Consider the following 25,349-nt stretch of genomic DNA (forward strand, 5'->3'; position numbering starts at 1 on the left):
GTCTTTACACACACGGTCAGCCTCATGTTGAAACACAGCCCGGGTCTCCAGCTGCATGCATTTGGGGTGAATTCTTGATCTTTTTCCCAGTGTTACCTTTTTGGCCAGGGTGGAGTTTTCCTGTTCTGAGGGACTCCAGCGTTTCTGCCCAATTTAGCACAGAGAAAATGAACAGCAAACCCTTCATATTGTTATACACATTTTAGATGTCGGCCTCACAGTTTGATCAGCAGAGGCTCCGAAGGCTCGTAAACCTGGTAATACATAGTTTCAAGCCTGCATCAAAGAAGTTCACAACCCTTTTGGGAGAAGCTGTGAGTACTGATGAAAGAGGGAACTTATTGTATATGTAAGAAAACTTCTTTCATGGCTTATGTATTAAGGCAGGCTCTGTGGCCCAGGGAAGATTGGGGCTGCTTTTAATTTACATCCCCCCTCACTTATATTAAGTCTTCGTCAGAAGAAAAATTAGTCAGATGTTTTCTTAATGACATCATTTTTTTTAATCCTGTTTCATTTTTTCCAGATGAGGCGGTGGAGATTATTAGAAATGAATTGAAACTAAATCTGGAACAGAGACTTTGATTCACTTCTCCCTCCTCCCCAGTAGAAATAAATTGGTCGGCTCCGTGCTCGGCCGCCTTTATTAGCAGCCTCGACAGAAACCAGCCCCGGCGGCCTCAGCTGCAGCTTTCCCGAGCTTGCCGCCGCCACGGCTGACGTCATGGCGAGAGGCACCGGAGAGCAACTCGGAGAGGGACTTCGGTCGGCCCATAATTTTGGTAACAAAATGCCATAGTGATGCAGGTGGAGAGGTTATGAAGTCTGAAATAGCCATGCCATCATAAGTTTGGCTTTCAGTACCGTAAAAGAAAACAGGCTAGATGCTGGTGGGTGTTCCTCTAGCGAAACCCTGGTCTCGGTCCGACGAGTGTGTGTGTGTGGCAGTGGCAGTGCATCTCCGCAAGTCCTTTATATCTGATAGGTTTTCACTGCCTTGTATTTCACACCAGTGAGCCACAGAGTGTATTGCTACAGGAAAATACTTTGAACTATAAATATTTTAAAAGGCATTTAATTTACTACCCATCAGCAAAAAGTGTTCAAAAAGCCACAAGGTTTACTAATTTATCAGAAAGACAGAGAAACACGCGGAAGATCAAACAAAGACAAACATGCTCGTAAACTGCTGAATAAGACTGTAAAGCTTATATTACATTTCTGTGTGGTTTTGTTGATATGCAAGTATTACAAATAAATTAAAATGCACCTGAACTGTTGATAAGGCAGGGTGCGACTGAGATCCTGAGATGCAGGTGGCATGTCTAAACTGCTCAGACCCTCGTGTTTGTGGTTGTCTGTGCATGGGGAGACGGATCTTACATGCACTCACTAATGGCATATTTGGATATTCTTAAGGAAGGACCTTTGTAATACCGTCCATTAACTCAGCCCATGTCGCAGATCCCTGACCTCTGAAATCCCAAATCCCCGTGGTCTCCCGTGCCTGGGGTGCAGCCCCATGGGGTGCACATCCATCTCCCTCACCTTTGCCAAAGCACCCAGCCAGGGACAAACGCTGTCCCTGCCATGACCTGCGTATCCACACCAGCTTTGCTTCCAGCAGTCTGTGAGTACAGAGCGCGCTAACGCAGAGCAGATTTTGCTCTTTCGTTTTGCCTAATGACAGCTCTGCCTCTTTTGGTGCTCAGGTTACTGCTTATCAGGTCAGGATGTGTAGCTTTTTCTCCCCTCCTTGCACCCTCTGCGGTTTGTCTAAGAGGCTGGGAGGGTATAGTAGGAGACGTGTTTGGGAGATGTCTGTGCACTTTCTCTTCCATCTTTGATCACCCTGAAAAAACTGCTCGAGTGCTGAAACTTGCCAGGAACTTTTTTTTTTTACCTGCTGAATCCCTCAGCATTTACTGACTTCTTTCTCAGGTAACACTTGGCCTGAGGAAGGTCTGGGGGATTTAACAGAGGTGGCCCCCAGAAAGCATGCAATAAAACCTCTCCTGAACTTTTGCCCTCTGAACCGTACCGCTGACCTGTCAAGGAGGTTTGTGAAAGCCGTGATGGACACAGGCAGGGAGGGCTGCTCCGTCGGTGCTGGCCGAGCCGCACATGCTGGGCCAAGCAAAGCACTTTGCCTCCAGACAGTATAAGTACTCCTTGCACCTTTTGCATCCTTTCATAGGCAGCCCTGTCCAAGGCTTTGTCTGCACATGGCAGCACTAAACATCCGGATACCCAGGGGCAGCAAGGAGCTTGCAAACCCTGGGTTCACCTCGAACGTCTTTGTGTAGCCAGCCTCCCCATGCAAGGAGACAGGGTGAGATGTCTACCACCGGTTGTGCTCCATGCAGCCTGCACATGCAGATGGTGCCTGAAGCAGCTCATGCCCCTTTTCAAGGCAGCCACGCTGGGGTGAGCCACCTTGCACAAGTACATGTTTAGTGTAATGTGGGTGCAGGTCCGCGGGAAGCTTGTGCTGGCTTCAGGCCCTGCGTATGCCAAGAGGGCCATTTTTTCCCACTATATCTTCAACCTCCTCCCTCATGGGCAAAGGTGATGGAGTGGGAGGGAGGAGGGCAGCAGGCAGCCATGCCCACTCCAGGGAGGCTGTGAGTGACGGCGTGTCTGTTTCTTTCCCAGGCCTCCTCCCCTGAGCGGCAGCCCCGTCATCTCTGACATCTCCCTCATCCGCCTGTCTCCACACCCCGCCGGGCCCAGCGAGTCGCCCTTCAGCCCGCCGCACCCTTACGTGGCACCCCACATGGAGCACTACCTCCGCTCTGTCCACGGCAGCCCCACGCTCTCCGTCATCTCTGCTGCCAGGGGCCTCAGCCCGGCTGACGGTAAGACGCTGTGCTACTGGTACTGCAGCGATTTTGTAGCTCACCAGCACTGAAATTCCCTAAAACCTGGGGATTTACAGCTGCAGAGGCTCCACAGCTGCTCTCTGAAGTGGGAGAGCTGTCTCTTTTTCTCCCCCCCCCCCGCCTTTAACTACACATTTGTTTTGCATCATTGCACTGAGAAAGCAGAGCGTGAGAATAGCTATTACTGCTGGATCATATTATAAATATTTTGCTTAAAGTACGTTCCTTTCTGCAGCGCTCTCGGCTCTCTTATGAGCTTCCCTACTCTTATGTCTCTACCGGGAGCCCTGCTTCCCCCAAAAAGTGTCACAGTCGCTCCAGCTGCCTGGCCTGGCTGGGACTGACGTTGCAGAGATGAGGCAACGCCTGCTGGGTTATCCCCTGTTGGCTTTGTGTCTCGGGGCAGGATGGCTCCTGGGTGAAGGAGAGGGACCATACTTTCTTCCTCCTTACTCCTGAGCTGCCCCGCAGCAGCTTTCGGGAGAATGCGAGGGCGGGCAGGGAGCTGGCGCTGGGTGCACGCAGAGGTGGTGATGCTCTCCAAGCACTGGCAGACCCCACACTGGGGAGCTGGGGACAAAAATGGCCAAGCAGGGAAAGGGGAAAAGGCACAACTCTGCTTTCAGTTGGGGAGGTGCAAGTCATGACTTACTTCATCAGAAGTGCTTCATTACACGATTGCAGGCAGCTGGCTCAGTGCCCAGGGAGCAGACAGGTTTTGGGGACCCAGTCCCTGCACATCTAGCAAACCCCCGCATCCCTCGGCTCCTGAGCCTCTGCGGGGGCAAGCAGCCCTTCACCGCCACAAAGCAAAGGGCACCAGAGAGTGACAAGGCCCCCGGCTTAGTGTCTGGCAGCATAAGACCATCTTCTATGGCTAAAAAAAACTTCCCTAGGGTGATGGGGAGATGCATGTGTCTTCTTCCCTCCCCTAAAACGTCATCCAGACTCCCAGCTGCCCGCCATGAAGAGGTCTGATGGCTGATGTGCATGCGCTCTGCCCCATCCTCCCCTTCCAAAGCCAGTTTCGTTATTTGCTATGGGAAAAAAGGTGTTGTGTTTTGGGTTGCTTTTCTTTTTCTTTTCCTTTTATTCCTTTTTTTTTCTTAAGGCGGTGGTAAATAAGTTAATGGTGCAAGCGGGTGGGGAGGCAGGTTTGAAAAATTACAGCTGGGAGAAAGTGAGCATAATTGGCTTTGGCAGCCAAAATGGTTTTATGCTGCCAGACACTAAACCTAGCTCTATGCATTAGACCTTGGCTTTAATTTCCGTGCGCTGCTATCGGGAACTGGGCTGCATTTGTCTTTCCTTCCTAATAGGCAGGGATGTTAATGCTGACAGGGTTACTGCTGCCAGCGGGCTGGGCCCTCTCCCCCCTCCCTGGGGTGCCGGCTGCGTCCGAACGGGAGGATTATTAGAAGGGGGAATGAGAGATTGTTTATAAATTTGCGGAAATGGAGGAATGCAGAGGCCCCAGCTTAGTTTCTTTTGTCCGCAGAAGCACGCCCAAGCACACGTCACGAGAGCCCTACGCGGAGCTGTGCGGCTGGGGCTGGCGGGGGGCGCGGGGGGGAGACGGGGCCGCCAACGTCAGCGCCGAGGTCTAACATTGCGGTGGGAACCTTCTCCCCATGTTTTTCTCCTCGCCCGCGGCTCCAGCAGTGGCTCATGAGCACCTGAAGGAGCGAGGTCTCTTTGGGCTGCCCCCACCGCCACCGGGAGCCAACCCCGCTGACTACTACCACCAAATGACGCTGATGGCCGGCCACCCAAACCCCTACGGGGACCTCTTGATGCAGAGCGGGGGAGCAGCCAGCACAGCCCACCTCCACGATTACCTCAGCCCTGTCGACGGTGAGTAGTGGTCTGAGTCCTCCCTGGTGTGACTGAAATTTTGGGACAGATGGATGGGGCTGTTCTCTAGGTGGAGGTTGCTGTACGTGGTCCCTCTGCCCTGCTGAAACCCACTGGTGCTTCACTATAATTTTTGGCTTAAAAGGTCGCCTTGTTCCATATATATGTATAAAATATACATAATTTGAAATACATACGTTGTGGCCTCTTTGGGAGGATGGCACGGCTGCTGAATGGGAAGGAGACGGGCTGGTCCAGCGGGCAGGGTGTTGCTGCCATGCCGCTGCCCTGGCCACGTGTGACCATATCGTCCCTGGGGGTGAGGTCTACCTCCATCTCCCCATCCCACCCTGTCTGCCCCTGGGTTTAGCCCCGGGTTGGTGTCTGGGGCAAAGGCCGGCCATTTCCATGCGTAGCTGTGCTCGGCACGACAGACTCCTCATCTTGGTTGGGACCTCTCAGTTCCCCAAGGAGAAAAAATATGTTAACGGGGAACCACGGTGGAGAGGATATGTTAGTACTTCATGGGAGAAAAAAATTGCAGGAATGTGGTATTTATGCTAGTATCAGGCATTATAAGCCCAGAAAGTTCTGGCTCCTGGCTAAACGAAGAAGAAATAAAATCATGTTAGGCACTGAGACGCTGAGTCACCCCTGTGGCCTGACCACTGGCCTGTCAAGATGGGTAAAATCTATATGGAAACGTATCCAAGGTCCAAATGATTTTTAGAGCTGTTAGAAATTTCTTTCCTTTCACTTCATGCCACATCTTGTAAGAACTGGGGTTGCGTAGATGTTACAGAGGGCGGTTTGGGGATTATTTCTGCTGCAAGAACAAGAAGTCTCAGCTCGACTTTCAGATACTGGCTTCTGTTTCCTGGGCTGCCTTCGGATTTGCCTGTGGACCATTATAATTTTTAGAGTGGAGATCTGCATCGTTTCATTACCGCTTCAAAGTTTCTGTTGTTGAGCTTTTAAGATGAAAGACTTTGCGGTCTTGCTGCTTCATAAAGTGACTGGTTTAGAATGATAAAAGCTGCTCTGGCTGTTCAGTGATAGGGGCTTATAGATATTTCTAACGAAAAAACAATTTCTTGTCTGCAGCTGCTGCGGAAGTTTTACCTGAATAGTCATTTTCTGCTGCCAGTTCCTAGATTGATCGGGAACCTGGATCGTAGTCTGAAAAGGGGAGCACATGCTTCTTGGTATCATCTTGCTTCTAACACCCAAAATATATTCCGAGCTTCTCTGCTACAAAGCAGCTGGTCTACTGACTGCTCTGTCTTCCCTCCAAAGGGTTAATGTCTGTGGTTATAGTAGATGGGTGCAAACCAGCCCTGCCAAGTTCTCCTTGGGCTCATGAACAAGGCTTCTTCCTCCTTGCCTCCTTATTAGTCCATCTCTGACCAGCAGTGCCTCACTGAAGCACCAGATAAACAGCCAGTAAGGGAAGCAAACACAACTGTTTTCATGCTAGCGCAGGCTGACTCTAGCACACCAAGACGCTCATCCTCTGGTTTGCTGAAGATCAGTCTTTATCTAAAGTCGTCTGAGATACTCCCCTTGGCAGAAGACTCTCTTCCTGCTTGCCTTCTCCCGAAAATGACTCTAGAGTAAATCACATATCAAAGGTCCTGGTTTCATGCTGCCAAGCTCATAACCATTACTCACTGGAAAGCCAGGGCTTGCCAAGCATTTATTTTGATCTTTCAGTAAAGCTTTGTTCATGAGTACCTTGAAAGCCTTTTCTGGGCCTTCACATGCTCTGAGTGAGATGAAAACGTTCAAACGTCGTGAGGATATGACATGACCGGAAGGCTACTTTTTAAAAATGTGAAAAGGAGCAGCAGCCAGTCTCTGGTCTACGTCTTTCGGTTTATCCATCAGCCGGAGAGAAGAGAGAATTGTGCATTATCAAGGTGGAGACTAAAATGGATGGCTCTGAAACACTGGCTGAGGCAACAGTCTCCTTCTCTTTTTAGAAAGTTATTTCAAAAATTTAAATCAGCAGGGACTAAGTAAATAGTTGAACAGATAATTTAATAAAGCATCCTCTTATGGTGCTTTTCTGAGACAAGAATACCAGTAGCATGCATAAAACCCCAGTGAGTCACCACCTCACAACATCTTTCATTCAGAGAGCCCTTTTCTTCCCAGAGCACCCCAGAACATAAGAACTTTAAAAGAATTAGTTTTCTGAAAATGCAGGTAGCTCCTGTCAAACCACACGCAGCACCATCACACATCTGTGATAACACTGGCACCTGCAAAAGAAAAAGAAGCAGATAAGCGTATATTAAAACTGGCCTATTCAGTGTCACATCACCTCCAAACATCTGCAGGTCCATGGGAGCCCTAGACACTGGCTATGGTAGTTCTTCCAGACACATCCTGGGCTCTTCTGGTTGCTGTAATTGCATTTCTTGGAGAATTTCTCAATGCCTCCATGTTTGTTGGTGTTTTTTCATCCCATCACATGTCTAGGGTCTAGGGCATCAGTGTCAGCTGGAGCTTGTTGGTACATGTGTCAGGTCTGCTGCGTGTTTCAATGGTGGCGGAGCTGGGGTGCCCCAGAGATGAGTCTCTTCAGCAAGGTTTTCGCTGTGCAGCTAGAAGTAGTTAAACCACTAAAGTAGGTCAAATTTAAGTTTTACGCACAAGACCGCTGGAGTCTTCAGGCCACTGCCAGTGGAGACTAAATAACCCTTCAGTTAACTGTTCTGTTTCATTCTGTCATTCAAACAGGGACTTTAAATCCAAGAGTGGGGTTTGATTCCAGGCTTAAATCCATTTTCTGGAAAGCCTACACTTTCAAATCAAAAGTTAACTGCTTTCCAATGTCACAACATTGCTGGTGGGACACTTTGGAGACTAATTTACAGGATCTATTCACCAGATCAAAATAATATCTTTTGCATTTCTATTCTAGAAGTGGGTGTCACATAGTGGATTATTCCAGGTGAGAGAGTGGTTGCACAAGAGCATCCCTGGGGCAGTAAAGACTGGTGGGGAGCACAGATGAACCTGGAGATGACTACAACTTTCTGAGTATGTTTAGTGCACTTGACTTTTTTTTTCCTAAGCACAAGGCCTCCTGTGATTACCTTCAGCCCTTCAGGAGGTGCCATTTGGTCTCAAGAGGAGCATATCCAGACTGACTCGATACTTGTACTGTTATAGCCCTGTACATCAGAAGTTCTCCAAGTACTGTACAAAGCAAAGTTATTTCATTGCTGGAGACCCTGAAGAGAAAAGACATCAAATGATCAGTGAGCAGAGCAGTGGCTGCTCTGGGAACAAGACCCCAATCTTCAGAATAAGGACTCTCATGTCCAGGGTGGGAAGCAGAGATCATCTTTAAATCCATCAGTTCTGTTTGCACAGTGTCGAAAGTGTGAGTGGGCAGTCCATACTGAGTCAGGGAATGGGGGAAAAAGGTCATGAGTTCAATTCACGTCCAAGCGGCGCTGCGCAGAAGTAGTCACTCAGGTCAGGAGGGCTGCATAGATGTGTTTGTGCAACCTTACAGTTACCGACAGCAGGGATGACCCTGCAGTGCTGTCATGGCATTTCATCCAGTTGTAGAGCTAGAGGGGGGATCCCTGCCCTGTTTCTTGCTGTCTGGTGCATGGCAGTCAAGAATGTCTTGATCATGACCAGCAGTTTAACTGGGAAAAGGCTTTGTTCAGCCCAGGAGAGCCAAGAGGCTAGCGGCTGGCACAGTTGCCTGGGATGTGGGCAAATCATCAAGCAGGACTTTATTCCACCAAGTCAAACAGTGATTCAGCTTCACTGGCCTCTTTCAGTCAGTGTTGTTGGAGCCTTTCTACTTTAAGTAAATGATTTAATAGCCATCGGGATAAGGAGCAGGGCTGGCAGTGCAGCCCAGTGGTTACTGCAGTCAGCAGGCATGTGTCTGTGAGAGGTGAGCTCAGGACTGCCCTCCACCAGGTTTATATGAAGCAACTGCTCTATCAAGATGGACAGAGAGAGCGCAGCCTCATGGCATCCTAGGAAAGAAGTGCCTTGCCTGGGGCTTGAAGGACCAGCAGCTCTGGATTTGCAGGCTGGATATGCTGGATCGCAGATGACTTCCCAAACAAGCCAGCTGTTGGCTACTCTGGGCAGACGGCGCGCCCTGTAGTTGCTTCCTTAAAAACTCTGAAAGATCTTTTTGTTGTTGTTTTCTTTGTCCCAGTGCAGAATGGAAACTTGCTGAAATCTCAGAAAAGGTTCAGAGAATGGGAAACTATTTCCCACCCATTTCTAGCCAGCAGTGCTGTTTTCCTCCCCAGAAAAATATGTGCAGAAGAGAGAAAAAGTCCCAGAGCATCCCATAAGTGCTCTGTCTGGAATCCTGCTGCTCTCTGGTTTCTAAAGAATTCAATTTACATATGCAAGTTGGGTCCTCTAAACAGTTACCTTGTGGATTGGGAGTAGAAGAATGCAGCCTTGTCTTTCAGCGAGGATTTGAGGGAAGCATTAGTATTCCTTGAACTGCAAAGTTGATCAGCCTGGGGAGGGAAGAAAGAAGAGTCCCAGGACAGCGTCTGGTGCCAGAACAAATGTCCAGCATCTGCTGCAGTCTAAGTAAGATGCATGTTGCCGCTGCAAAAGGGGAGTGGGGAATAAGGAACTGGTTATGTGAAGAGTGTTTGTAGTTTATTGCTGCTGCTTATTGATTAAGGGATCATCCTGTGTTTTTTTGCTGCCCTTGGATTAAATCTGACAACAGGAGGGGGATATTTCTGTACGCTTTGGGTGGAGTTTTCTTGGTGAGCAATCAGGAAGAGGGACCATTTTGATAACGCCATATTTATCCCAGGGCTTGGCCAGGGGATGCAGGGCAAGCAGTGGCTCTGGCCGTGTTTTAGTGAGGAGCGGGGGTAAGCCATCTGCAGCCCACTTGTTTTACGGGCTTGGTCATTTGGAAGCAGATTCCCCTGATGTCCCTCTGCAGTTGAGATCATGGCGACATGCTTGTCCGTAAAGGGTTGCCTGAGATTTCCTTGTCCTGAAGGAGCTCCCACTGAGTGCCTGGCACTTTCTTTCTGGAGGGTTTTGCTGCCACTATTTCTAATGCAATACAGAGGTCTGAAATTTCCCTCTAGGAAAACCATCTCTTCTAATGTCCCTCTGATGGACCACAGCCACAGTGAGTGGTCGGAGCAGGAACCTCTGCTCCTGCCTCCCACATGAGCCCCGCGGGGTCTGATCCTGATCTAGCGTGACAGAGCTGGGAGCAGCTGTGGGAGTCAGACCACAAGCTGATACGTGTAAAAATGAGAGGCTGACCATTTGGCTCATTGCTGGCCTGTTTGGATAAATCTCAGTTGGGGAAGAAAATCCCAGTTTCTGAGCAGCCCATGGATGTGATAATTCATAGACCCTGTAGGAAACTGCGAAGGAAACTTTTACCTTTTTACCAAGAAATCTGGACTTTCCTCCCGGCTCTAGACTGGCTGGAGGGCTGGGCTGGGCCATTTAGCAGATGTGGCCAGTGTCACTTAAAAATTCAACCTTGAATTCTTGCTAGTTTAGAAATAGGATACTTAAACCCCTCCAGGAGAGAAATGGCTTTCAGTTGTGAGTTGTGGCATTTACATTTACTGTGCAAAGATAATGCTGCTGTAAAGTCAAGCTTTTTCTACTGAAAAGTTATTCCAGACAGTTTTAAAATGTTTTTTAAAATACGTGGGTTATATTTATTCTCTAGCGTGTAGAGCTGAGACTGTGACAGGCAGTGTATCTGGGCCTGTGTATGAAATGGTACGGAAGGGCCAGTGTGCTCCAGTTAGAACACTATAAAATGTAGCTGGAATTGACTTTCTGTAAGAAGAGGTAGCAGGGGGCAAAGGCCTATGGTAAATTTTTTATCAACCTTCATGGACTGCCATTCACTATTGCCAATGCCCAGAGCTTTGGGCTCAACCTTTACTGCACCCTTCCATCCACCACTTCACATCTCCATTTTAATCTCCTCCTAACTCTGAGAGTGTAGGGAGACGGGGACAGTCTTTTGGCTTAAAATTTCCTGTGTCTTACTTCAGGCCAAAGGATATTTTTGCTCTTGCTTGAAATCTGAAAGAGTTTCAGATTCTAAGCAGGTATCTTTGTCTTTTGCAAAAACAAAAAAGAAAATCAAGTTTCTTCCATTCATGGAATCATAGAATCGTTATGGTTGGAAAAGACCCTTAAGATCATCGAGTCCAACAGAGAGTTCAGGGCTGATTCTTTCACTATACACCGAATAAATAAAAACCAAGGTATTAGTAGGTCCAAAAAATGAGCACATAAACATAGCATGCTTTCCAAGTGGAGAAGAATTAGTTTGAAAGTAAAGATGAGATAGCTCAAACAAGGGTGTCTCTAGGTCAGCTCTTAAATTCGTATTTATTCCATGGTCCAAAGTCCATGGCAGTCAATGGAAAGCATCTGCTGGCTTTAATAGGTGTTTATTCAAGACGAGAGGTAGAAGTAGCAGAGCAAATTGATATGGGAAGAGCCACCACCAAAGAACCCCCATCCTGGGCATGCTGTAAATGTACTTGTCTGGAATTACTGAACACAAGAGGAGGCAACGATACAGAGTACCTCATGGAGTTGTCTTGTTTCTTGTTTTGCTTGTGGGCTTTGGCCCATCACTTCTTTCTGGATCTGGGTCAGAAAGAGTTTTCCCATCTCTCAGAGGTATTCCAGGGAAAGAAACTGAAGGTAAAAAAGGTCTCCATCTGAGGTAGGGAGGCACAGAGAAATTAATTTTAAAAACTGAAACTCTGGCAGATGAATGGAATTAATTTTAAAATAATTTCCTATTTTTATTTCAATTTGTGACCTTTTCAAATTAATTTCAACCTGTGATGACTTTATGTTTCTCAACAAAACATCTTTCAGAACAACAACATAAAAATACCACATTTTTTTCTATTGAGAGTGTTGAAGGAGGTACTCTGACACTTTGGAAACTCTTCCCCTAACATATTTTCCAAACATCAAAAAAGTTTTAAAACTAACCCTGTTCATTTTGATAAGTCAGCATTTTTGAAGGGGAGATGAGAGAGGGAGTGCTAGTGATAAATCCTCCTGAGGCTTTCCGTCTCTGTGTCTGAAAAATGGATCCCGCCTTCATTTACTTCTCTGGGCACAGTCACTGCTGAAGAAGTTGTATGTGGTTTCTCCTTTGAAACATCACTGGACCTCAGGCAACAGAGGATTTTGCTTACGTATTCAAGTGGCTGTCAGTCAGCCCATATTGAACACCTTGCCTATGTGTACAGCTATACTAATGCTTGTCTTTGCTGCTGATGAATTTAACATTCGTGCTCAGTGTCCTCAGATCAGGGGATGAGGTCAGGCCAATTTTATTATTAAGAATACTCCCAGTGCTGCTAGTCTGCTTTTGAATAATAATTTTGAAAAGATTCCCTCTTCCTGAATGCGGTAGTGAGCGCTTCTTCATGTGGTTAAACTGCTTTTCCATTTCTCAGATGCTTCCCTTCCCAGGCACCTTGGGCAGGCTGTCATTGAGAAGAGAGGAATTGTTCATCCATAGCACAATTTTAGGTCACAGCTTTCCCTGGAAGCCCACAAGACCTAAGAGGCTTTTGTGTAAAGCATCAGCCCAACCTATTGGATCTGCTATCAAACATTTCAGATAGCCCACGGTACTTTCAAGATCTAAATTAGAGTGGACAGTAACACAATGCGTATTACTGGGTTTGGGCTGGAGAAGTCCCAGGCCAGCTTGCAAATCTGACAGCTTCCAGCAGAGTTTTATATGGGGAAAAGATGACATACCTGTGTGCAGCGGGGAGGGGTGCCCATGTTGGATGCACTGCGAAAACCCAGGTTTCTGTTGGACATCAGGACTTCTTCCCTCTGTAAATTAATGGCGACCAATGTCTGAACCAGCACTGTGGACATAAATCATGGGAAGGAACAGCAAGAAATGAGTACAAGGCTTTTCTTTCTATTTAGTAATTTATCAAGGGAAGTGGCACATTAATAAACAGATCTCCCTTGAGGTGTGGGAGTAACAGAGATAAATATGACTGTCAAATCTGGCCTGCTTCCTTCTGTTAGAGAAGGAGGAGACTGTGGGAATGCAAATGCAGAAAACAATATCTATATCTGGAAAGACACATATTATTTGTAGGACAGAAACACTGACAACTCAGCTGAGATGGAGCCCCATCGCACTAAGTGCAATACATACAGAATAAAACACAAACCCTATCTAAAGGAGCTCATCTAAATAGATGACACTGGGAAACGGGGACACAGAAAGAAGCAGCAACTTGCTCAAAGAGACATGTCTGGGGAGGACTGGGAACAGCACCCAGATCTTCCCAGGTCATGGCCCATGTATTGAATCAAGATGCCTTATAGTCAGAAGAAAAAAGAGAAAAGAAAAGAAAAAAAAAGAAAAAAAAAAGCAAAACAGAAAGTTTAATTAGTTCAAATCAATACATGCATATGTTGCGGACAGAGCACAGTTTTGACCATTATGATCTGGACACATGCAACCCTCATGTTGCTCGGTCCATAGCTCTGGCAGGGCACAAATTTCACGAACCAGGTGTGAAGTCTGGGAATGCTCTACTCCAGCCTTTAGGCAGGGCCAGCCTTTGCTGAGGGGAGTTTGTTTGCTCATTTTGGTTTTGCATCCATAGTGCCTCTACAAACCGGCTGTACAAACTTCCGAGGGAAGTGCCCCTCATCACGGCAGAACTGGCCTGGAAACTTCCAGCCACAAGCATTAGGAAAGTTTGAGTTTTGTTCCTCCAAATCATGGGACAGCTTTAACGCTCAGGAGGTGATTTTTACAGAACTATGTGTTCTTTCTGTTTGCTACCTGATCCTTAAGTTGTGTTTTCAAGCTTCTCCCTGCCCCGTGGGGCTGCAAAATGTGGTTATGCAAAATACTACAGGAAGAACGTGTTCAGCAGATGTGCAACAACCTGATTTTTAGGAAAAATTCCCAATATTGTCAGTATTGCACCTCTTGAAGCTTTTTAGGTGTAGGACAAAAGTCACAAGAGTGCTTGGTTCAAGTACCAACTTAGCCTTGGACTTCCAGTGGGACCTTGGGCAACTCATTTATCTTGTGCAACGAGGGACATCATGGATAATAAGGGGATGGTGGTACTGAACCCCATTGATTACACAGCACCCAGGCATGGTAATGACAGAGCCACTTAGGTACACGAGTGAGTCATGTGGAGACTGGGAGACTGCAACCCAGCCACTGGTCTCAGGGAAATGTTGACACAAACTTCTGTGAGCCAACACAAATCAAGGAACTATTTGGTCACACTGGCAGGCTATATTTCACCTCCTTGTACATCCCATTCACCCTCTCACATACCAGTACTGTCGTCAGGACGGAAAGTTTATGGTCTTGCAAAGTGACAGGCTTGTATTTGGTGATATGCAACCAAAATCAGTCCCTCCAACCACCTAGAGGAAAATAGCTCATATTGCCTGTCTGGGCAAGTTACTGTTTTATTCACAGTGCTTATTAGGATATACCCACAGCAAGCTTTCTGGGGAGACCGCCACCGGAAAAGCCAGGGAGTAGTACAGCACTGTGCTCATCGAGGGAGGGAGCTGGAGAAGCTGAGCCTTCCTGCACCCCTGGGTAGATGATGGGGATTATCAGCTGGACCCCGTGGCTGAGTGAAATATTTTACCTTTAGAAACCTTTTTTTTAAAAAAATAGGTGACCTAAATGCTGCTCTCATTTCTTTGGAGGGATGAGCCATTTGAGGAAGGGCTAGGGCTCGGGCAGACTTTGGATCTGGTACCCTGGTATCGGGGAACATTGTGATATCTCCCATCCCCAGCTCCCGTCCATGCCACGCTGGAGATTTGCAGGTGGGTTAGGCCTCAGCAGAGTTTCCTCTGGATGAAGTCAGTTGTTCCAGTTAGCAGTGCCAAAATGCTGGGGGAGGCCAAAATCGTACAGTAGTAATTCGCCAGGTATTGCAGATCCACAAACGGGACTGGCAGGGTTGGAAATGACTTCATGCCCGAATGATTGACAATTGCTAATAGAGTCCAGGCACTGGCAGGTCCCTTTGGAGGGAGAGAGCTTGAACTTTGTGCCTGAGCTGCCAAATTGGTTTTCTTAAAACTCTTAATTTACTTTTGGGGCTCCTGGAACCTTGCCTCCTTCGTTAATTGGACGGTCAGCATTGTGCTCGCGCTCATTTGGTTTCTGCTCCCTCCACACACAAGTGCACGCACCATTTCCAAGGGTCGCCCCGGCTCTAACGTGCGGCTCTTCTGGCCCGATGCTCCTGCCACCGAGTCAACGGGGACAGCTGTGCTCACAGAAACCTTGTGGGGCCTTTTCCCTTTTAATTTTAAGTTAATCTAGTGCCAATGAAAGAGGGTGATGGACAGGCTTCTGTTTATCCCCCGAGGAGGGCGAAGCAAGCAGGCGTTCGCAGTGCTGCCTGACCCCTGTCACTCAATGCCCAGCAGAGAGGAAACCTCCCGTCAAAGTGTAGCTGGTCCCTGCACTGCTCCCAGCTCCTGAACATCCCACAGCAGTCACGAGTGCAGCAGGTCTCAGCACCTCCCGCCCCACTGTGGGAAGGGAGCAGCCCACTGATTTTGTCTGACAAAATCTCTCTTTCCTACAGTGTCCCGCTTTTCGAGCCCACGAGTGACCCCAAGATTGAGCCGAAAACGAGCCCTGTCTATCTCCCCACTGTCTGATGCCAGCATTGATCTCCAGACGATGATCAGGACCTCCCCAAACTCTCTTGTGGCATATATCAACAACTCCCGAAGCAGTTCAGCGGCGAGTGGCTCCTACGGCCATTTATCTGCTGGGACAATCAGGTAAAGCTCTGGGACTGGCTCCATGCAGCTGTGTAACCATCCCCCCAAAAGAAGGGTGATCCTGCAGCAAGGGAGACCTTCTCTTCCTCGCAACCTCTGCTTTTGTGCATTGGGGCTGTGTAGTGTATTAAATCAAAGCCCCCATCTGGTTTTGCATGTGGAAGGGTACTTTGTGGCCTATAGGGGGGGCGGGGGGTGCTGGATTTAGATTATTGGTTACCAGATTTCCAGTAATTATGATATGATCATGTCTCCCTGCAAGCAGAAACAGAGAATAAATTCATCTAAAAAATGCTCATTGTGAGCGGTTGGACTGATTAAGAAACCCTCTGATTGAAGAGATTGCCCCAAAATATTCTCCAAACTATTGGTCCACATCCTTAAAAAAAAATGTTGCCTGGGCAGATTTAAGAGCCTAATTCTAAAAACATATTTAAAACAAATCTAAGCCCTTGAGTAAAGTTTTGCTCAAACCTTAATTAAAAAGCACTTACACCAGGCAGCTCACTGTTGTCAATTCCTGCCATGATTGCTTCACCCAAGTTTCACAATGTTATTATTCTTTTTATTACTTAACTGTTAAAAATGTTAGTTCTAATTAACACTGATGTTGCAAAGTAAGGGTTTCTAAAGATCATGCACTCCTAAATTTGTAGGGGAAAACAGAAACATTGCCATTAGTAAATGTAACATTAATTTTATCAGTTACTTTATCCGGCAGCATCATTAAGAAATTGACTATAGAATCAAACATTATGCTAACTTAAACAAATAGCAACTCCTTGTCTGGTAATCATATTTTTCACTTGTCTTTAACTGGGCATACCTGTAGCATCTCATCTTGTACTCAGATTTTAAGCTTTTCAGGGTAGCATCTGGTATTTTCAACAATTCAGTAGAGTGCAGAGTCTGACCCAATGGTCAGTTGTTGGCCTCTGAGGGAATAATCAAGTAATAACACTGAATTTGAAGCTCTTCTCAGTGTTCTAAAGGTGTATCTTGAATGTCAGCAATTGTAAAATGGTCACGTATATAACAGGATAGCTGTCAGCAATTTGGGGTGAAAAGACTTTTTTGTTATAATTTTAACAGTGTCTTAGTGGCAGGAATGAAATCCTTTCTCACCCGCTCAGACCCAGATCCTAGTAGCACTTCAGAAAGTCATTTTTGGACTTTGCTGTAACATAACAAAGCTGCGCAGCAGCCTGCCATCACACCTCATTTGCTGCAGCGCGTACTTGACTCCCAGAGCTCTTTTACACTGTAGTTATTTTTGCCCTTTATTCTTTCGGTCAAGTTGTCATTAACTGGTTTGGAACAGAAATACTAATTGTATGGTCACCAGCAATAAGTATTTTCTCTAAAAGCAAAATTGGAAATGAAGCATGTTGCTAATTATGGCCCCATTCTCTGAGCACTCATACCATGGGCAGTTTTAGTGATGTGAGAGAAAATACCATGAGGGTAAAGGTTCAGGGCAGCCACCTCTTAAAGGTGGCAAATAATCGATTTTTGGGCTGAATCTATGGTTCGTGCATCACCCGCCTAGAGTACAGGGAGCAGAGCGTCTCCCATGCTTCTCCATCTCTGCCAAGGGGACTCATCCCTGGGAGCGAACCCCTTGTTTCCAGAAGCAGCACTTTGTTTTTAATGCTGTTTGCTGCATTTTGGCTCGGACCTGTTGCCCCAGTTAGCACGCAAGCAGGCAGGAGCTGGTGGTGTTTCTGGTCACCGCTGACCTAGATTGGAGCTGAACCAGTGACCTACATATGAAGGGTGCCATACTTCAGCAGTCCCCTGAGCCAGCACTCCCCTCACCTGAATGCAGACCAAATTGCATGGTTTTGGACTGTGTTAAATGGATAGTTATTCATCCCCACTGTGATCTGTGCCAGGTGAGCCAGGTGATGCTGTTTTTTATATCCAGGGTAGCATAACCCCAAGGTTGCGAGTCTGCAGACTAGGTCTGCCTGGGAAAACCCAGGAGCCTCGGGGGCTGCAAAGCCAGATGTGTCCAAGCCCCGTCCTCTTCTGCACTCCCTGCCAAAGGCTTTAGCTGTTTTTAAACATAGGAAGCAAAGAAATTACAATCAGTCTGATATGTGGGTCGAAATGATGCACAAGTTTGCTGAGGGACAAACAAGATGAATCCTGTCTTTGCAGTAAAGCAGGCTGTCAGGCTTATCATGGCACTGAAGCATCTAGCTGGGGCATTGCAGCCTGTCTTCTGGAGTCTCCAGGAAGCCAAACTTGAATCAGTTGCTAGCCAATGTGATAAATATTGTTTAAAATAACTCCTCATAATTTTTCCTCCTCTTATTGCTGCAGCCCAGCGTTCAGCTTCCCCCACCCCATTAACCCTGTGACGTACCAGCAGATCCTCACCCAGCAGAGAGGCCTGAGCTCAGCCTTCGGACACACTCCTCCCCTGATCCAGCCGTCCCCGACCTTCCCCCCACGGCAGCACATGGCGGTCATCTCCGTCAACCCACCGCCGGCACAGATCAGCAGCAACAGCAACTGCATCTCTGACTCCAGCCAGGTATGGACGGCCATCCTGGCTCTCTCCGTGCATGGCATGGGGAAATGAGGCACATTCTCCGTGGGATGAGTGCTACCCTTCATGGTGGCTGTGGGGGTTTTACCCACTCTCTTTTTACTCACACTCTCCCTTCACGTTGCTTTTTCTTCCTCCTGGCAAAGCATTTCTGGACTAGTCACAGCCAAATTTTGCACCTACCTCCCTTCCTTGCAGACACATGTACCTACCCATGCAGGAGCCAAAGGCCTTGATCCATCGAAGCGTTAAACATGATATGCAGGTCATCTCAGGCAGCAAAGTTCCTTGAACACATTATGTGCTATTGAAATCGAGGTAATTTGGTACATGCTGGAGTGTTTTGCCAGCTAAGCACCCAAGCACAGTGAACCAAGCTACATCAGTTCCTTCACCAATCCCTCCTTCCTTTTTTCTACTGATGTGAACCATGCCGATGGTCTTAAAACACCTTATTCCTTTCCTCTTTAACAAATAAGTGCATCCTACCTAGGACCTCTAGCCATTTTACTTATTGTTCCTTCTTTTCCAGTAGCTTTCTCTCTTGGGGTATTCCTGCTGTTGGTTTTTACTGTTTAAGGTTTACAAAACCCGGGGCCAGATTTTGAAAACTAGAAATGCCATGATGTGTATGAAATCCCACACCTCAAATGTGTCCTTGCAAATACCTGTGAGTTCACACAGGCGCATGCATGTGTGCACAAGCCCTCCACATGCACGGGTTTAGTGAATATGTCTAGCACATTTTTAATCATTTTTCCTTCCCATTTTCATTCCTTGGAAGTTTAAATTGCAGTTGCTTTTCTCCCCAAAGACTTATTTCACCTCATTTCACACTCATTTCAAATTGTTGTTTTAGTTGTATCATACTGAACCTTTCAGACTGGTTTATTGTTTTAGGGTTTCTCATGGCTGCTGTGCTGCAAACTCTGTTTGTTATTGAAGGTTATTTGATTGATTGGTTTTGTTTTCTTCTCACAAACTGGCTACCAAAGTAATGTGGCTGGCAGGAGTTATGCCTCTGTTTAATAACTTGCAGGATCAATCTTGAGCAATTAGCAAGAGTGTATTTAAAATGTTAATGTTCCAATTTTATGCACATACAATGGGATGTTTTTTTCTCCTGAAGTTGTTCTCATTTTTTAAAAGCTTAGCAAAATATACAGATAGCCTTTCATGCACCCAGCACGCCGGAGCCCTCGCATGTAACCAGAGTCCCTGCTCCCCCCAGGAATTCATTTTCTCAACAAATCATTTCATCGCATTGAGAAACAAATTCATGGCTTGGGTGGGGGTTGCATAAGGTTTTGATGGCTTTGACAGGGACTGGATCGCTCTGTCACGGAGCAGCAGCAGTGAGGCCGCTCACTGGTGAGCCTGCAGAAGCTGACACTGTCCTTGATTCTTCCCTCTTTTCCATCTCTCTGCCTTGCACAAGCTCACATGGCAATTACGGCCAGCAGGCCAATACCCCGTTGTCCCCGGCCGCTCCTGAAGTTCAACCTTGACTGATTTTTCAGTTAATTTTTAATGAACAGGTGGGCTGCAGTCTGTCTCTCATCCCAAATCCCAGTGCCATATCTTGCTTGGTTTTCTTTCCTAGAGCAAGCAGAGCAGCGAGTCGGCCGTGAGCAGCACAGTCAATCCAGTAATTAACAAGCGCAGCAAAGTCAAGACTGAAGTCGAGGGCTTGGCCCCAGCATCCCCAACCACACAGGTAACCTTATTGGTGCAAGACGTGTTGTGGGGATGAGGCAACGAGCTGCTGGGTCTCGTTGTCTTTGGAAATTATGCTCTTGACACCTTTTGCTGCAACTGGGAGCAAGGCATCAAAGTCTGCCAGGCAGGCGGGTGTCTCTTGGAGTGGGAAGCCCAGCAAGGTACAAGGCAGAGCTGCAGTGACTGAGTGAAGCATTCGATGGGTGCTTGGGACTCAGCTTGCTGTTGCTGGGCTTGGATAGAAAAGAAGGAGGGAGGGAATATTTCAAGCATCATAACTTTAAAAATGATGTCTTCTGTGCTGCAAAGCAAGCAGCATTAGTGTCTCAGAGCAAACATAGATTATGAGGGAATCTTGCATGTAGGTAGAAGGCTTGCAAAAAAAGGACGACTTCTGGATTCAACAAGGAATTGCTCCTAGAAACATCCTTTATGCTGGTGACACAACATTTGACACCAAGAAGGGCCCAAAGGCCTTTGCTTTCTTTCTGGAGCTCTGTGATTGCAAACTGTTTAATGGCTGACAGTATCCATCTGACCGTCCTTTATCACAACTGTAAACTATCAGGAGTGCTCTGGGCACTTCATTTTCATGAAATATTGGGCTGTGTTATTGTCAAGCGAATGGAAGAGTTGATGACAAATTTCTCCTTCTGCCCTGGTTCAGGAGCAGGTCTCAGCATGATGCATGGGGACAGCAACGTGTGCAGTCATCAGGGGGCTGGTAAAATTGATGAAGATAGCATATCAGGGAAAGATAAACATGCTGTAGTCAGCACGATTAGGGCAAAGAGGCATCTCTCTGGAGCTTTGAGTTTAGGAGTGCATCTACACGCTGCTGCAAAAGCACATGCCCTGAAAAACCAATCTGGCCACCACCCAGGCTAATAGAGCCACATGTTTATTTCTTGCAGCAAATGAAAAAAGATCTGAAAGCCATCATCTCCTTTCTCAATCATCTGTAGCAGAGGCACTGTGGGACAGACAGCTGCTTGCTTGACGGCTGTCATCCTCCGTTCTCTGCTCCAATTTGAAGAGGTGTGCACCCAACAGCAGGGAGTGCTTGGGCAGCATTAGCCCGGCTCATCCACTGACCCTTATGTGAAATATGGACTGCAAGAAGGGGGAGAATTGTTTAAAGTGGTGCAAGGAGGCTTGACTAGAATAGCAAGGTGAAATTAAGAGAAGGAAAATGCACACTGGTTGTCTAATAGATCCTAATGAGGAGACCTGTGAAGTAATACCCCAGGGGAAATGTAGGCTTCACGTCTTGCACCACTGGGAAATTACTGGAAAGTACCTTGTAAAAGACACCCCATTCTTGGCAAGGAGAACAGATTAAAAGACCGAACATAGTGGGTGTCTCCTCTTCAGTTGTTCTAAGTGACAGCAACTTATTAAATTTGGGGATTCCTGTTCTCCAGGAGACTGTGCTGAAAAGTTGAGTTACAGTCAGTTAATTATTGACTGATACATTTTTTGCAGACTATGAGGCTCAGCCATCCCAAAAAAAGCATGCATGTTTTGTTTTGGAAATGCTGTACTGGAAAAGCCTCATGTGAGTTGTGGTTTGGGTGTTTAAAATCCTTGGCCAGACAGTATCTCCCATGATGGCTTGCACTACAAAAATGCAGTCCAGACAAGATTTGTGGGACACAGTAGAGCACCAGGCATGAGGGACCTGAGTTACTGTGCTCTTACGATACCACAATAGCTCCAGTACAGATTCAGATTAACATTGAATTAGCCAGAAATTAAACTGGTTTCAATTTCATTTTTCCAACAGAAAGTATAAAAATTTTGGCAAAATAAGATTTTTAGTAGAAAATTTCACTTTTCCAGAGACCACACTTTGCATGGAGAGAAACGTTTCAACAAAAATAATGTTCACAGCTCAACCAAATAGGAATTGCAGGAAAAAGAAGCCGCTGTTTGAACTTTCTTAGACTATTGCTTTGGGCTGTGATGTAGTTTGAATCTCCAGAAGTCTCTGTAAATTACTACAGTTTCCTGTCCCAAGAGCCACCTTACAATATGGGGTTTTTTTCAAATTAAGAGCTAATTAAAACAAATCTCTTCCTCTCCATGTCTAAACTTTTGAATTGAAAAGTCACAGCTGGCATGTATGTCATGAGCTAGTTAATGAAAATTGTTGAACTTTTGTACAGTACATCTCACTTTCCAAGCCGTATAACGCCATTAAGTCATTAATCATTGCAGCCCCTCAGTAGGCATCGGGAAGGTGTTGGTGTGGAAGGAGATGGCAGACAGAAAGGTCCATTTGGGCAGGTCAGAGGCAGTTTGAGGTGGGTCTGGCTGTGTCTACACACTTATGGGGCCAACTGGAGCATCAGGTCATGAAGAAGAGTGTCTGACGTGGCCAGTCACCCCAGACGCTCCTGTCTAAAGCTGCCCTGATGCTCTGTGCTGGGCAGTAGTAGTAATTAGGAGCAAAGGGAATGAAGGGGGTCAAAACCTGCAGGGTTTTGTATTGCTGAATTCCCAAGTCAATATTGGCTGCTGATTGCCTTGTCTGTAGTACAAGTGTCTGACACACACAGAGGCAACAGTTGTCCTTACCTCTGGATTGTACTAATTATGTTGTATGTTACATTATTGTGTAGTTGTCAATGCTTTAATCCTCATAGCAGCCATAAAAAAAATCGTCTGTGCTTCATTTAGCACTGAGGAGCTGGCTAGACAAAGAAGTTAAGGAGAGAGCTCATAGCGTGCTCAGCATTAAACTAACTCATTTATGAGTCTAGAGACCCTGGAGCTCTGCTCTGCAACCCACTCATCGTGGGGTCTTGCTCAAGCTTCCCAAATTTGCCGATGTCAGAGGAGTGCTTTGGGAGCTCACCACTTTGTCCCTGTGGAGCACCCTGTGGCGTAAATCTTTAGGTAAGGGTTAGGCATAATTTTCTCATCTGTTGAAAGATGTAGAAAACAGGATGCCCCCTCCCCAACCCATGTCAGGTGAGTGTGATAACCACTAGGCTCTGGCTGCTCTGTGTTTCTTCATGCTCATATTTCCCCACTCCCCCAAAATCAGAAGTTTTACTCCAACAAAATATGAAACCAAAGGTCAAAAGCCAGCCTGTTCCTTTCTCCAGCCTTTCCTCCTACTGCCCACGACCTGGCTGGAGCCAGACAGCGCTGCAACCGTGGCTTCGGGGTGTTTCGTGTCTTGTTATTAACTCTGATCCATTTCTACCAAAACTCTGTAACTCATTATTTCACAGTAATCAAGGATGTTATGTTGCCACAATGAGCACGGTTTTGTGATCAGTTGATACCTGCCCTGTAATCTATGAGTGACGGAGGAATTCAGATGAAAGAAGTTCACTTTATACAATGCACCGTTGTGTGTTGCAGGAGCATCTGACAGACCTGAAAGAAGATCTAGATAAGGATGAATGTAAACAGGAGCCTGAGGTTATTTATGAGACAAACTGTCACTGGGAAGGGTGCACAAAGGAATATGACACTCAAGAGCAGCTCGTCCATGTGAGTAATGATTGGGAGGAAACCCCAGCGATAAATTTGGGTTTCTGTGCACTTGTCCTCATTTTTTATCACTAGCTGCTGTACAGCCAGAGCTCACTCTGGGAGCTACTAAAGGTGCAAATCGGAGATACGGTGTGTAAACACTGCCAAAGCAGGTCGCTGCTCCCTGAGGAGTTTAGCTGCAGGAAGCCTCTCGTAGATTATTTGATGTTGCCCTCTTCTCAGCTGCTGAGGCTGCAGTTTCGGTCTCCCCTGTGCATGACCCAATGACAGAAGGCTCCGTGCAGGGGACCTGATTAGAAAATGAGGAAGGGGACTGAGGCCTTCCCTCTTCCCTGGCTGTATTCACTGAGCCCTCCCACCCACCTACACCAGCTACGGGTCAGGGATCACCCATATTGTCCTCAGTCCTTGTCCAGGCCATGAAAGCCTTTTATGCTGCTGTAGCATGAGCTGTGGGGCCATATCACTTAGGGGCTGTTGATCTGCTCAGCTCATCCCTCCCACAAAAATAGAGCAGTTCCAGAGTTTGGAGACATGCTCCAGTGTCTCCAGCAGGGCCTGAAATAGAGAAAGTGGGTTGATTTTTTTAAAAATTGGGAAATAGGGCTTCCATAATCACAGTGATGTCCCCAAACCAGTGTCAAAACTGCTCTCTGAAGGATCCCCAAACCAAGTCATTAATCAGATTTTCAGTTCTAATTAATTCCAAGAACCTTTTGTGTGCTTTGCTTCACCTGGGAATCCACCATTTGGTTTCCTTTGGCTTCTGGGGTCAACAAATCCCTCGAAGTCGGAGCAAGTCCCTGTGAAATCAGACGTGATCTTCGTCTGAGCCCCATCCTGCCCCCAGCCTAGCACCCTCCCAGTCCTCATTTTGGGTCTGTGGTGTAAGCCCCGTTTGTTTGAAGCCAACCCAGAGCTGCTGGGGATTCACCAGCCCCAGCAGCCCTGCTGCTTGCAGCAAAATGTTGGATTGAGCAAATTTTGTGACAGAAGCTACTATCTTCTCCTTTCCCTTCAGCCTTTTGCTGCTTGCCTCAGCCTGGCTCCAAGCCTGCCAGGGGCCACCAGTGTGCGATTCAGGTGTAGCCCTCTTTCTGAGAGCTCGTGTCTGCTGTCATCCTTTTTTGTATATCTTCATTTTAGTCATGTTTAGATGCCACTAAGTAGACATCAGTCTCTGTTTCCCCAAGCTCTGCACACAAACATTATCTTAGCCCAGCGGGACCACACTCTAAAGGGTAATTTTGGGCATGTACTCTTCTTCCATCTAAGGCTAGCACGTGCCCGCCTCTGCCAGAAGTCCCTGGTCCAGTGCGACAAGTCCTTGAGTACAGACGGATTTGGAAATGGTTTTCAGGGCCAAATGAGTGATAAGGTGCTTAATGGCTTGCACGTTGCATGCCATGGGGCGTTGCTTTTCTGGGGTTAAACCACAGCAGCCCTGTCAGATGGGCTGGGCTCACATTTGTCCAGCAGTATTTGTGCATCTCCCTCTCAGACATAAGAAAAACTCTTTAACTCTGCCCAGAGCAAAGTGCAGGGCAGATCCAGGCAGCTCAGCACAATTTATTTCCAGAGAGAACCCAAAGAAAAATATTTGATGGAATGTCCAAGATTTTCCTAAATTTGGAAGGTTATAAAAACGGAGGCTTCTGTACTATGATTACTAGCAACATGGGGTTGTGGATTTGGGATGCCCAAAATACACATGCAAATGAAATACAGATGTCGCGGGCCAACTTCTGAGAAGGTGGCATCCCACCATGCATAGAAAAACTCTAGTTTGTGTGCAGAGCATAGTACCTGGGCACACAGCGTCCGTTCCCCACGCACAGTGGGTAATGAGCTTGTGGGAGAAGTGCATGTCAACAGGGAGAAGCAAGAGTGAGGACATATTTTTGCAAGCACCGCTGCTGCTCCCAGCCTCGAAGGTCACACTCACAATTTGAGAGAAGCCCAAGCAAAGCCAGGCC

The 25,349-nt window shown here is 46.9% G+C and overlaps 1 protein-coding gene across 6 annotated transcripts in view; it reads left to right on the top strand.

Annotated features, from left to right (window-relative positions):
• Window positions 1–25,349, top strand: part of GLI2 (GLI family zinc finger 2) — a 197,109-nt gene that overhangs the window by 151,631 nt on the left and 20,129 nt on the right. For 3 of the 6 annotated variants that reach the window (XM_087733425.1, XM_087733429.1, XM_087733426.1), the window contains 6 exons: window positions 2,656–2,858; window positions 4,542–4,736; window positions 15,386–15,587; window positions 17,916–18,129; window positions 19,748–19,861; window positions 23,239–23,370. In XM_087733425.1, the coding sequence (XP_087589551.1) occupies window positions 2,656–2,858; window positions 4,542–4,736; window positions 15,386–15,587; window positions 17,916–18,129; window positions 19,748–19,861; window positions 23,239–23,370 (1,060 nt within the window). Of the gene's footprint in view, window positions 1–2,655; window positions 2,859–4,541; window positions 4,737–9,263; window positions 9,327–15,385; window positions 15,588–17,915; window positions 18,130–19,747; window positions 19,862–23,238; window positions 23,371–25,349 lie in introns of those variants that run through there. The other 3 variants (XM_087733427.1, XM_087733428.1, XM_087733430.1) reach the window with 3 other exon arrangements.

The sequence above is a fragment of the Nipponia nippon genome, unplaced genomic scaffold, assembly GCF_047370975.1.
Source record: "Nipponia nippon isolate SJK-2023a ecotype South Korea unplaced genomic scaffold, ASM4737097v1 scaffold_5, whole genome shotgun sequence".
Classification (NCBI taxonomy): Eukaryota; Metazoa; Chordata; class Aves; order Pelecaniformes; family Threskiornithidae; genus Nipponia; species Nipponia nippon.